The sequence below is a fragment of the Pantherophis guttatus genome, chromosome 4 (assembly GCF_059756535.1).
Source record: "Pantherophis guttatus breed Tessera chromosome 4, ASM5975653v1, whole genome shotgun sequence".
NCBI lineage: Eukaryota > Metazoa > Chordata > Lepidosauria > Squamata > Colubridae > Pantherophis > Pantherophis guttatus.
The window spans coordinates 14014508-14027636 of record NC_142066.1 but is presented as its reverse complement, the minus strand read 5'-3'; the positions used below and the strand labels follow the sequence as shown (position 1 = coordinate 14027636).

The window sequence follows — 13129 nt, the reverse complement described above, 5'->3', positions numbered from 1 at the left end:
CACGCTCCCCGCCCCCCAGCCGTCCGCGCCTGCATCTCCTCCATGCGCCCCCCCCTGAAAATCAGCTGGCCGTCAAGAGGCGCGTCCACATGTGGGATGGAGCTGAGCTGGGCGAAGGCTCGCGCGCCTGCAAAGAGGGCTCTGGAATGCATGCCATAGGTTCGCCATCATGGCCATAGGAAGACTAGAACGATAAATTATTGACGTAGCCTATAGTAGCAGAATCCTGCAAGCCTGAAAGGTAAAATATTTTACCTTCCCTCCCTTTTATAACCTTCTGAGAGTCAAGGACGGCCTCCACTCTGGCAGCCAAAACGCCCCATTGTCGGTCGCAGAGGCAACGCGGGCCAGTCCTTAAGTTATTTCCAGGTCGACTCCGCGGGCCATATCTAAGCACCCTGTGAGCCGGATCCGGCCCGTGGGCCTTGAGTTTGACACCCGTCTTAACGGAACCATCAACCAGTGGAACAACCTGTGTCCAGAAGTTGTGGATGCTCCAACACTGGAGGTTTTTAAGAAGAGATTAGACAACCAAATGGTATAGGGCAGTGATGGCTAATCTTTTTGTCATCGCGTGCCAGGAGTGGGGGGAGTGCAGGCGCGGGGGAGGGGTGTCGCGCGCGTGTGACCCCCACCCCTGCTCCTGGCATGCAATGGCCCGATAGGCCCTTTTTTTTTCTCTTCCCAGGAGTCTGGGGAGGGCAAAAACAACCTTCCTACCACCTGGAGGCCGAAAACAGCCCATTTGCCAACTTCTGGTGGGACCGGAAGGCCCGTTTTTCTCTCTCCCCCCAGGCTCCAGAGCCTTTCTAGGAACCTGGGGAGGGCGAAAACGGCCTTCCCCACCATCTCGGAAGCCAGAAACAGCTCATTTGCCAACTTCCGGTAGGACCAGAAGGCCCATTTTTTGCTGTCCCCAAATCCGGAGTCTGGGGAGTCCGAAAATGGGCCTCCCCCCACCACAAAGCCCTCCGGAGTCAGGAAACAGCCTGTTTTCCTACTTCTGGTGGGCCCAAAAATCAGCTGGCCGCGCCGAAGCTGAGCTCGCATGCCGACCGATATGGCTACGCGTGCCATGGGTTCGCCATCACGGGTATAGGGTTTCCTGCCTAAGCAGGGGGTTGAACCAGAAGACCTTCAATGTCCCTTCCAACTTTGCTATTCTGTTATTCTCACCAGACAAGCTGAAACTAGCCTACAAAAGGATGATCACAGGCCGTGAGGAACTGGGGAACAGGTTCAGGGTGGGAACGGGCACTAGGAGCTGCTCTTCAAAACGGTCTAACGTTGGAAACGTGGTGATTTTGCTGCTTTGTTTAGCAGCCGAATCTCCATTTTCATCCGTTTTTCAAATTCCCTAACGATACAGCCATTTGGTTTTGCGCAGGGACTCGGTCCTGGCATGCACGGGGGGCTGGGTGGGTGGGTGCGGGTGAGATGGATGCTGTTCTTCCAGACCTATCTTGAACTCACATCTTTGATCTGCACGGTAAACTCCTTCTCTTGGCCACCGTGTCGGAGGCGGGTGAAGGAAGCTGTGCCTTCCTCTTGTGATGCCAGAGGGCAGATGTGAGGGATGGGGGAGGTGGTGTACTCTCCGTGCAAGTGGGGCAGGCCCTCTCCCTGGCCAACGCAGGACACTACCTGGCCCTGTTGTGGAGAGGGCCACTTTCCGGACAGCACAGCCTGGCACACCAAGTCGATACGGGTGATGAGGACACGGTCCTGCGGAAGCAAAAGGAAGAGATACTAACCCGGGCAAAAAACGCCATCATCTGCAAGATGCCTTCAAACCCAATCCGCCATTTTCCCACTTGGGAACTGGGTATCTCTTAAGACATCTCCGCTTCTCTCCAACACTTAATGCTTGAAGACTTTCAAACCTAGTCAAAGAGCTCAGGGAGCACTAAGGATTCCATACTTAATAGCTATAGCACCTATATACTGCTTTATAGTGCTTTACAGGCCTCTCTAAGCGCTTTACAGAGTTGGCCTATTGCCCCCAACTATCTGGGTTTACCCACCTTGGAAGACTGGAAGGCTGAGTCAACCTTGAGCCGGTCAATATCGAACTGCTGGCAGTCGGCAGAATTAGCCTGCAATACTGCGTTCTAACCACTGTGCCACCACAGTTCTTAATGCTTTTTTTTGTCACAAAGACTACGTTTTGTGAGTGGTGCGTGGCCTAGAGGTGGAGCTCTCTCCTCACAATCGGGAGAATGTGAGTTCGATCCTAAGTAGATGGAAGATATTCCTCTCTCTGGGCACACTGAGAATATATCTGCTGAAAAACACTACGCATTGGCAACAGGGAGGGCATCTGGCCAGTAAACACTCAGCTCAATTCAGTTGCCCAGACTCCAACCCGCAAGGGATTATGGAGTCGTTAAAAGAGGATGATGAAAGACTAAAGTTTTATATATCATGGACTGAGAACACTACCCTCTAAGCGCTCCTGTTGGGTAAGGTTTCCCCCCTCTGCCCTAATTAAAAATTACCATGTGCTCATGAAATTGGCAATATCTGACGAAATCTCAGCTGAGCCTCCAGAGATTTTTTTTTTTTTTTTTGCATTTGAAAGACCTTGCAAAATATTAGGAGCAATCCACAAAAAACTGTTGAAGTTATATTCAAATGCAATCGCTTTATAAGGTACCACCTTTCAAATAGGAAATATCTCCAAGGCAGGTGAGAATAAAATGAGTGTTCCCATCCGTTTTATTGATTAACTTATAAAAGCATGACGCGTTAACAATTGCTCGTTCTTAAAAAAATTACTTGGAAGTCCTTCAAAACTTGAAACGCAGCCCTTCTCTGACATTCACTAAAAGCAGCTATGTCTTTTTTTCACGCTTCTGCTTGAGTCTGTAAAGAGATACTACTGCTTTCCATAAAGGAATCCATTTGCTCACATTCAAATCTCTCTTAAAGTAACCGTGTCTTTTTTTAAGACTCATACAGACATCTGAAGAAGAAGGCAGTTGCTTTATATAGGAGACTTGAAGCATTTCTGTCTCATTTCCAAATACAATAGTGGCCAAAATTGTGGAAACCTTTTTGGGAAAAGTGTATTTTTGAAGTTTGATGGCTAATAACACCACTTTTTCCCCCCTGAGTTTCAAGATAATCCTATTCCACTGCTGGAGTGGCCTGGGAATAGCCCAGACCTTAACCCAATTGACAATCTATGGTACTGACTAAAGAAACTTGCTAGTCAGAAGCGACCCAGCAATATAACCCAGTTAATAGAAGGAATCATTCAATCTTGGTTTCACATGATAATACTGCAGGACAAAAAGACTTGGTTCGCTCCATGGGAAGACGTTGTAAGGCCGTAACTCATGCTAAAGGTTACCCAACTAAGTATTAACTGACATGGTGAAAATTTTTGTATATCTCATTTTTTCTATGGTGATCATTTAATTTAATTTAATTTATCGCATTTCTATGCCGCCCAACTCCCAAGGGACATTTTTGTACATCTCGTTCGTTTTTTTGTTTTTTTTAAAGGTAACCACAGCTGAAAATTTATTTCAACTAATTATCAAGCAATAAATTAAACATGGTCACAATCTAAAAAAAAACACACATGCAATTTAGACATTCTATATAAAATATACACAATTGGGCTGGGTGTGGTATCAAAAACTTTGACTGAAGGGTAGGCCAAGTCGTGTTCGAAGGGGTGTGCAAACTTCCCATATTGTGCCCACAGGAGGCAGAACCTACAAGATCCTGCCTGTGAAAACATTTATCATCCATAGGCACCTGACATGCTACAGTAAAAATAAGCTAATCTTTAAGGAAGTCAAATATCTCTTCAGAGTAAACTCTCCCAAGCATTTTTTTTGTACATCTCGTTTTTTGTACATTTTTGTACATCTCGTTTTTTTTACGTGTTTCACTTTTCTTCTTTATACTGTAACTGCTATTCTAACAGCAAATCCTTCATAAAAGTTCTTGCCTTACATTCTTGATTAAATTATCTTTCCAGTGATATATAATTTTATGGTAATACTCCCCCCAAAAAAGTGGTGTTATTAGCTAGTTTTAGAAAATACACTTTTCCCAAAAAGGTTTCCACAATTTTGGCCACTACTGTATGCAGAGACCTAATAAATTGGGTTAATCCTGTCTAAATGGTAGGGGGAAGCTTCACGGATCTGAAGAGATCACAAAATGGGCATATCATATATTCCACTGCGGAGGTGTGCTATTAAAAAAAAAAAACCAAAACCCTAATAGCTCCTTAGATAAATGAGAGAGATCTGTAGAGATTCTCAGTCATCCAGATCATGGTTGTCCCAAAAGTGTTTTTAAAGGAGACAACTGGATTTTCTTGTTTTTTCTTTGAAGGCGTTTCGCTTCTCATCCAAGAAGCTTCTTCAGCTCTGACTGGGTGCTTGCTTTAGCGACGCAATTTGAGATGAACACCTTTCAAACGGTGTGGGAGTATGAACAGATTTCCAGAAAAGCTGGAGACTACAGGAACCATTGGCACTACTCAGGTGACCCTGAGGATCAGGGGTGGGTACTAAATTTTTTTACTACCGGTTCTGTGGGCGTGGCTTATTTTGCAGGTGTGGCTTGATGGTCATGTGACAATTCTTTAGGATTTAGCAAGGGTACTAGTCTACTAGGCTTTTAACTACTTGCAGGGCTGTACCGGTCTACTCATTTGTTTTTGGAGGCACCGGTCTACCTATTTATCTTTGCAGGCACCGGTCTACTCATTTGTTTTTGGAGGCACTGGTCTACCTATTTATTTTTGCAGGCACTGGTCTACTCATTTTTTGGAGGCACTGGTCTACCCATTTATTTTTGCAGGCACCGGTCTACTCATTTGTTTTTGGAGGCACTGGTCAACCCATTTATTTTTGCAGGCACCGGTATACTCTTTGTTTTTGGAGGCACTGGTCTACCACCACACTGCCTTTTAACGCTGATCAGCTGTAGGGAGGCCCTTTGAAGCCCCGCAGCAAGAGTTTAAACAGCTTTTTCCTTCTAGCCGATCAGCTGGGACTCAGGAGGCAGCAATAGATTGGGGATGGGGCCAAATAAAAGGTAAGAATAACGCAGGGGGCGGGGGGGCAGAACCAGTTCGGTGACGTCATATCGTCACTGCTACCGGTCGGCGGAACCGGGAGGAACCCACCACTGCTGAGAAAACCGTTAAACCTCCAAGTGACCTCAACGACTCTCTCTAAAAGGATGCAAATGACCAGCTGACTGCAGGGAAATATGAATCCTTCCATTTCCCCACAGTCAGACCTGAAGAAGCTTCTTGGAAGGGAAGAGAAACGTCTTCGAAAAACAAGAAAGTCCAGTTGTCTCCTGAAAAAAGCACCGTTGGGACAACCACGTCCTGGACGACTGACAATCTCTACAGACTTTTAGCTATATAATTTGGAATGAACACCCTTTGAATGGTGACGGAGTAGGAATGGATTTCCAGAGGAAAAAAAATTGCAGACTACAGGAACCATTTGCACCACTCAGGTGACCCCGAGGACACAGATCCAAGGGCTTCAAAGGCCCGCTAAAACAAGCGTGTCAAACTCACATCGTCATGTGACGATCGGGGGCGTGGCTAAACCTGGCAGGGGCGTGGCCAGCATGTGACGCATCCAGTGAGCCGCGAGTTTGACAGCCCTGCTCTAAAAGGATGCAGCTGTCTGCAAGGAATATAAATCCTTCCATTCCCCACTATCCTGTCAGAGCTGAAGAAGCTTTTTGGATGAGAAGCAAAACGTCTTCAAAAGAAAAAAAACAAGAAAGTCCAGTTGCCTCCAGAAAAAGCACCCTTGGGACATAAATGAGAGCATCTTTGGGACATAAATGGGACATATTTGTCCCTGCTCAAGAGGCAGAGCAGGGACGAAGAAAGGAATAATTGCCCAAGGTAAACATCTGTATTAAATTACTTCTTCTGAACCCTATGGGATTGATAAAGAGTCCTGCTCAGGTGGAATGGAACAACTCGCCGCGGCCAACCCACCGCCGCTAACTTGCCGCTGCCAACTCGCCACGGCCAACATGCCGTGGGACAATTCAAAACAATTCAATTTAATTATTTATCATAATTTTTTAAAAAAATATTTTAATTTTTGTCATTCGCATTTCATTTCGCCTCTCCGTGTGCGCACTGCCTTTAACGATTCCATTACGCCATTTCTTCAATATTACGTTAACTCTTCTCCTCGTGCCAAGTTGCCCTGCGGGGAGTCGGCCGTGAGGGGTGCCCCCTGTGGCGAGTTGGGCCGACGGGCAAGCTAGCAGTGGCAAATTGACGGCGGCGAACTGGCTGTGGTGAGTTGGCGGTAGACACTCCTCCCCCCCCCCCGCCTGGCTCAGGGTCTCAAACGGAATATGCTCTTGGTGCACCACACAACTCCAGGAGTATCTGTGTCTTCTCCGGCTCGCCCATTACCTTTGGCCACTCGTGGGCCCTTTGGCGCTCCTGGAGCAGCAGATCCGAGGCACTAGGCTGCGGGGAGTTCCCCTCGTGGGAAGTGGGCAGGGAGAGCAGCGAGGATTCCTCCTCCTCAAACAGCTTCCCGCCACAAGAAGCCTCTTCACCTGGGACAGACAAAAAACGACGAGAAGGTAGGAAGGGATGGAATGAGAAGAAGGGTCTGTGGTCCAGAAGAGGACCCTGAAGAGAAGGACGTGTAGTAGTCCCATCCCAGTAGTAGTAGTCCTCGAGTTACAACAGTTGGCTTAGTGACCGTTCAAAATTACGACTGCACTTACCGTATTTTTTGGACTATAAGATGCACTTTTTTATCTCCCAAAAGGGGGTGAAAATGTCTGTGTGTCTTATAGACAGAATATTGCAGAAGCCCTGCCTACCTACCGGCTGTTTTCTTTGGCCTCCGCATACCGTGTTTTTGAACCTTTTTTCAGCCCATTTTCAAGGATTTTTTCGGCCTGTTGTTTCTGGAAAAACGGGCCAAAAAAATCCTTGAAAATGGGCCAAAAAAATCCTTCAAAACGGCCAAAAATTCCTCGAAAATGGGCCAAAAAATTCCTCGAAAATAGGCCGAAAGCCTCGAAAACGGGCCGAAAAAAGCCTTGAAAATGGGCCGAATGAAGTCTCGAAAACGGGTCAAAAAAAGCCTCAACAATGGGCTGGGAAAAGCCCGAAAAACTTTTTTTGGGTTGTTTTCCTCTTCTAAATTTAGGTGTGTCTTATAGTCCAAAAAATAATGGTTACATTAATTATACTCACATCATTATAATAACATTGTACACAATACAATCATCTTTCAACTTCTAATCCTTTCCTCTACATACTGATTTTAAAATATATATACAGAATATTTTCCCTCTTTCTCATTCCTACCTCTATTCTAAATCTTAACAGCACAAATCTTATGTTACTAAGATTACCAACATTGTCAATATTATCACTATTATTTGGTATTAAAATTAACGACACCCAGATGCCACAATTTATGTATTCAATACTTTTATTTAAAGTAAAAAATTATACAAAATAAAAACGGCGCTGAAAAAAAGGGACATGACCATTTTTTCCCCTCTGCGTCATGTAATATATATGGGTATATACATAATTTTGTTTTCATTTATTTATTTTGTCACATTTATGTAGTGTAAAATTGGAGGTGGTGATCGTTTGAGAGCTGCCTGCAACCAAATTTCATTTTTAATGTATGCCGATTAGTGTACATTTCAAAGTGACAATAAAGTTTATTCTATTCTATTTTCACGCTTATGACCTTTGTAGCATCTCCCAAGAACATGTGATCAGAATTTGGACGCTTGGCAAACTGACTCGTATTTATGACAGTTGCAGTGTCCCGGGATCATGGGGTTATCACCTTTTGTGACCCCTCACACGGGGTCATCACCTTTTGTGACCTTCGGACAAGCGAAGTCCACGGGGGAAACAGATTCAATTAACAGCGGTGTTAATTATTGAACCACTGCAGCAATTCACTTAACGAACAGGACAAGAAAAAGCGTAAAATGGGGGGAAAACTCACTTTACAAATGTCTCACTTAGGGGTCAATCGTGGTCATAATTTGAGGACTACCTATACTACGGTGCTAATAGGGGTTTTTTGGGGGGCGTGGCTTTTAAGCAAGCTCATGTACACCCCTTTGCTAAAACTCAATCCAAGCTGGCATTGATTCAATGCTTGGCAGGAGGACCAGCTGAACATCTTCTAGTGTGCTGTTTTACAAGTTCTATAAAAAAAGCGCTAGAATATTTAGAATATTTTGGACATGCGATGCGACACCCGGAAAACTACGGCATACTTCACTTAATCCTTCAAGGAAAGGTTGAAGGAAAACGAAGTCCAGGCAGAAGAAGAACATCATGGCTTCAAAATCTAAGGGACCAGTTTGGACAAAACTCAGCAGCACTTTTTCGCGTGGCTGTTGATAAAAATAGGATTGCCAACGTGATCGCCAACGTCCGATGACGGATATGGCACAAGAAGAAGTTAGTGGACAAACAGTCTGTTACTACAGGGCAGGTAGATAAATTCGGCGCAGCAGCACCGGGGATTCGTCGGAAACATGCGTCTAATCCACCACAGCTATTTTACACAACAAACGTGGCAAAAACGTTTGCACTGATTATTCCTTTCCATTTTAGTATTAAACAGATTACGGGCCTCGCTGTTCATGAATTGTAATTTTAGTATAGTTAGACCATATGTAATTGACCGACTAGATTTCATTTTAGATTTTATTTGTTATTTATCATTCTATTCTAGGATTTTTAAATTGGATATTCACTGAGTGTTTTTTATTTGTTCTGGTCTCTGGTCTCTGATTGTAATAAACTATCCTGACTCCTGAGTTTAAAGACTAAAGTTACGTTAGTGGAAAAATAAGGAACAGAAAAGGCTTTTAATAAACTTGAGTGGTAAAAAATACTTAATAGGGAATGCTGTATTTTGTAAAAGACCGTGTTAGAGAAAAACCAGGTACAATCATAAATAAAAACCCTTGGTTTTTATAGACAAGAATTGCAGATTGATCCAGAAATGATAAGATTTACGACTAAATAAATGAGGCAGGCTACAGATTTATTCAGCCCAGGGGTCGGCAATCTTAAACCCTCAAAGAGCCACAATGGTCTTAACTGGAAGCTCCCTGTTCAATTTTGGAGCCGACCGGAAGTCCGGTTCGCCCACCATAGAGTCTCCTCCTAATGCGGTGTCCTTTTTCCTCTACCTGTCCTAACCAAAAGCCCTATCAATTGTGGAGCCAACCGGAAAACCCGCCCCTTGCCACAGAGTCTCCTCCTGGCACGCCATGCTTCAACCCCCGCCCCAATCGGAAGCTCCTCTAAAAATTGTGGCACCGACCAGCGACAGGGAGCCGCAGCAGAGGGATGAAAGAGCCACATGCGGCTCCAGAGCCGCGGGTTGCTGACTCCTGATTCAGCCACTAACACATCCCACACACGGAAATAAACCGGTATGTATTAGCGACAAATAAACTGGAGTTGGATTCCGTAATATGCCTCAGTCAGGACAGTCTATGTTTGGTCTGTTGGTCTATGTTTAAGCTGATTTATCGGATTGTTACGAATTGGGGAAAGGAGAATTCTCCTAAACTCCCTAGAACAGGGGTCTCCAACCTTGGCAACTTTAAAACTCGTAGACTTCAACTCCCAGAATTCCTCAGCCACCTCTGGCAACTTTAAGACTTGTGAACTTCAACTCCCAGGTATTCTGGGAATTGAAGTCCACAAGTCTTAAAGTTGCTAAGATTGGAGACCCCTGCCCTAGAAGAGGGGAGAAAAATACAGTTTGGAGAGTCACTGCTCCTATAAAAAGACAAGTTAAAAACCCTTTCCATCAACAGGCATTTTCTCAGTTTTATTAGAAAGGCTTTGGCCAATCCCTTCTGATTTTTTTTAAGCAAGCAAGGCTATTTTCTCCTCAGGAGATGAGAGGGAAAGAAGAAGGGACATCTTGGGGGGGAAAAAAAAACCAGCTTACCCTCACTATCGTCGGAGCAGCCCGAGGAGGACGAACACGACGATGAAGCAGAAATCTTGCTGAGGTCAAGTTCGGAGTCGGAGTCCTCGGCCGATTCGGGTTTGGGAGGCAAGGCGAGCGGCTGCGGTGGAGCAGGTGGCTCATTCAAAGGTGGAGCGAGGAGCAGGGGGGACGGAGCAGCCGCCGTGCTGACCCCCGGAAGGGGTAGACCTGTAGGCTGAGCTGGCCCCGGGGGCGGAAGAGGGGGTGTCCCTGTGCCCCCTGCCCGACTGTGCAGGTGGCTGAGCCGAGCCGCCAGGAAAGAAAAGTCTGGGTCCTGCATGATGGTGGTGTCGGTTTGGCTCAGACCATGGCGGGCCACTCCCCGCAGCAGCTCTCCGTCATGGCGCCCGCACTGCCACCACGGTGGCATCTCAGGCCCAGGAGACTGGCACAGGGCAAGGCGCTCCTCCAAGAGGGGATGGCACAGCACTTGCTCCCGCAGACGGCGCAGGAGATCAATGCGGTACAGGGTGCGGGAGGCCCGCTCTTCCGTGATGGGTTCGATAAACAGGGTGGGGTCTGGAGACTCTGGAGAGGGAAGAGAAAACCGAGTGAATCTGGAATCGTTCTACTTCTCGCTCTTTTCCTCAGTTGTTTTCTCTTCTATTCCACCCCATCCCTCCTGGCCCACTGCCTGAAGCTCTTATAGCAGGGGTCCCCACCCCTCAGTCCATGAACCGGTACCGGTCCACGCCATGCCAGCAACCGGTCCACAGAAACAAGTGAAACCCCATCCAGGGGAACCAGGCAGCACACAAAACCACGCTCCGTCCAGTCCGTGGGAAAAACCTCTCTCCATGGAACTGGTCCCTGGTGCCCAAAAGGTTGGGGCGCGCTGCCTTATAGCACCACTTCTCCATTTTAGCAACTTTTTAAGAGGTGCATAATTTAATTCCAGTAAACGGCTGGAATTCTGGGAGCTGAAATCCACCCATATTGAAGCTGCTGAGGTTGAGAAGCACTGCTTTATGGCTGGGGTCCCAATGGGCTGCAGTGCCGGGCTGCAGCCCGTTCCAGGGACCAGTTCTGTGGGAAAAGGTTTTTTCCGTGGATCGGAAGGGGTGTGGTTTCATGTGCTGCCTGCATCCCGTGGGTGGGGTGCTTCTTTCTTTCTTTTTCTTTCTTTCTTTCTTTCTTTCTTTCTTTCTTTCTTTCTTTCTTTCTTTCTTTCTTTTCTTTTCTTTCTTTCTCTCACCCTTCCTTCCTCTTTATTTTCTTTCTTTCCTTCCTTCCTTCTCTCTATCTTTCAATCTTGCTTCTTCCTGTCTTCCCTCCTCCTCTCCGCTCCCCTACCTTTCCTTCTTTCTTTCTTTCCTTCCTTCCTATCTCTCAATCTTGCTTCATGTGTTCCCTTCTCTCCGCTCCCCTACTTTCCTTCTTCCTTCCTTCCTCTTTCCTTCCTTTCTTCCTTCCTTCCTCTTTCTTTCTTTCTTTTTCTTTCTCTCTCTCTCTCCACCCTTCCTTTCTTTTTCTTTCTTTCTGTCTCTCCCCTTCCTTCCATCTCTCTCACCCTCCTTCCTCCCCTCCCGTCCCTCTTGTCTTTCTTTTCCTTCCTCCTCTCTTCCACTCTTTTCTTCCTTCCTTTTCTTTCTTCCACATCCCTCCTTCCTCCACTCCCTGTCTTTCTTTTCCTTCCCTCCTTTTTTCTTTTTCTTCCTCTCTCTTTCTTTTTTTCTTTCCTGTGTCTTTCTTTCTTTCTCTTTCTTTCTTTCTTTCCCTTCCTTCTTTCTTTCTTTCTCTCTCCCCTTCCTTCCTTCCTTTCTTTTTCTTTCCTGTCTGTCTATGTCTTTCTTTCTTTCTTTCTCTTTCTTTCTCTCTTTTTCTTTTCCTTCCTTCTCTCCCTCCCTCCCTCCTTCCTCACCCCCTCCCCCGCTGCCCCCTTTGCCAGTCTGCCCAGTCAGAAAGGTTGGAGACCACTGACTTACGGCTTACTTTGAGACTTCTCTCCGAGACCCTCTATGTTCCAATGTGATCGGAATTAGAAACCCCGATTCATTCCCACTGATCTCCAAAGATCATGGACAAGACTCACGGGCTCTTTCAAACAATACCAACGGGCAGTTTATTGTCATTTTTTTTTTAAGTGAAATGTAGATCAATCTTTAGACAAAATATTGGATTGATCTAATGAGACGTATTGAGAATACCTCTAATGAGAAAAATCTATCATTTTCTATTTGAAGATCCATGTGAGTACAAATTTTAATCTTGCATATCGCAAGGATTTGAACAGATATTCTGGCAGAAGGGAACGACTTAATTCAAGAGTAGTATATATAGAGAATCTATAAGAGTGACTTCCCAGCCTCACTCACAGTGAGTTAAACAGGGTAAAGTCTATTTGCAGGCTTTGAAAAACTGCTTTTCAGAGTTCTCTAAATTGTCCCTGATTAGAAAAGCTGCTAATTGACTTTGCTATCTCTTGATTGTTCACATCCGTGTTTTTTCTCCATTCCTTTCCCAGTCTTCTGAAACAATTTAGAAAAACTACTTGGGAGGTCACAAGAGTATAGTCTATTCCGGGGGTGCTATTCAGCAGGTTCTGGCGAACCGGCAGCGGAAATTTTGAGTAGTCCGGAGAACTGGCAAATACCACCTCTGGCTGGTCCCAGAGTGGGGTGGGAATGGAGATTTTGCAATATCCTTCCCCCAGGAGTAAGGGAGGGAATGGGGATTTTGCAGTATCCTTCCCCTGGAGTGGGGTGGGAATGGAGATTTTGCAGTATCCTTCCCCTGCCATGCCCACAGAACTGGTAGTATAAAGAAACTGGAATTCCACCACTGGTCTATTCACTTCTGTTGATTAAAGCAATCTCTCATTTTTAAAGCGTCAATCTTAACTCCCCCCCCAAAAAAGTTGCAACTGCTTTTAGAGTTGCATTAACTTTTAACGAAAACTTCATTTACCCTAAAACAATATGGACAAGTCCGTTGAATCAGTGGAATCAAGCTCAATTCAAAAGGTTCCACCCCCCACCCCCCCAAACTTCCTGGCACTACTCAAAATTGTGGAGCTGTCTGTCCCATTCATAATTCTTGAGTTGGATCCTAGGTCTAAATTTTCAGCAATTAAAACTGGGAAGAGGACTCAAGGAATTTAG

The 13129-nt window shown here is 45.7% G+C and overlaps 1 protein-coding gene across 30 annotated transcripts in view; it reads right to left on the bottom strand.

Moving 5' to 3' along the window:
- The window catches only part of CHD8 (chromodomain helicase DNA binding protein 8), a 131582-nt gene that overhangs the window by 6492 nt on the left and 111961 nt on the right, over positions 1 to 13129 (bottom strand). For 20 of the 30 annotated variants that reach the window (XM_087893787.1, XM_087893796.1, XM_087893792.1 and 17 more), the window contains 3 exons: positions 9987 to 10556; positions 6431 to 6579; positions 1474 to 1725 (listed from right to left, as the gene is read on the bottom strand). In XM_087893787.1, the coding sequence (XP_087749913.1) occupies positions 1474 to 1725; positions 6431 to 6579; positions 9987 to 10556 (971 nt within the window). The remainder of the gene's footprint in view (positions 1 to 1473; positions 1726 to 6430; positions 6580 to 9986; positions 10557 to 13129) is intronic. The other 10 variants (XM_087893804.1, XM_087893802.1, XM_087893806.1 and 7 more) reach the window with 1 other exon arrangement.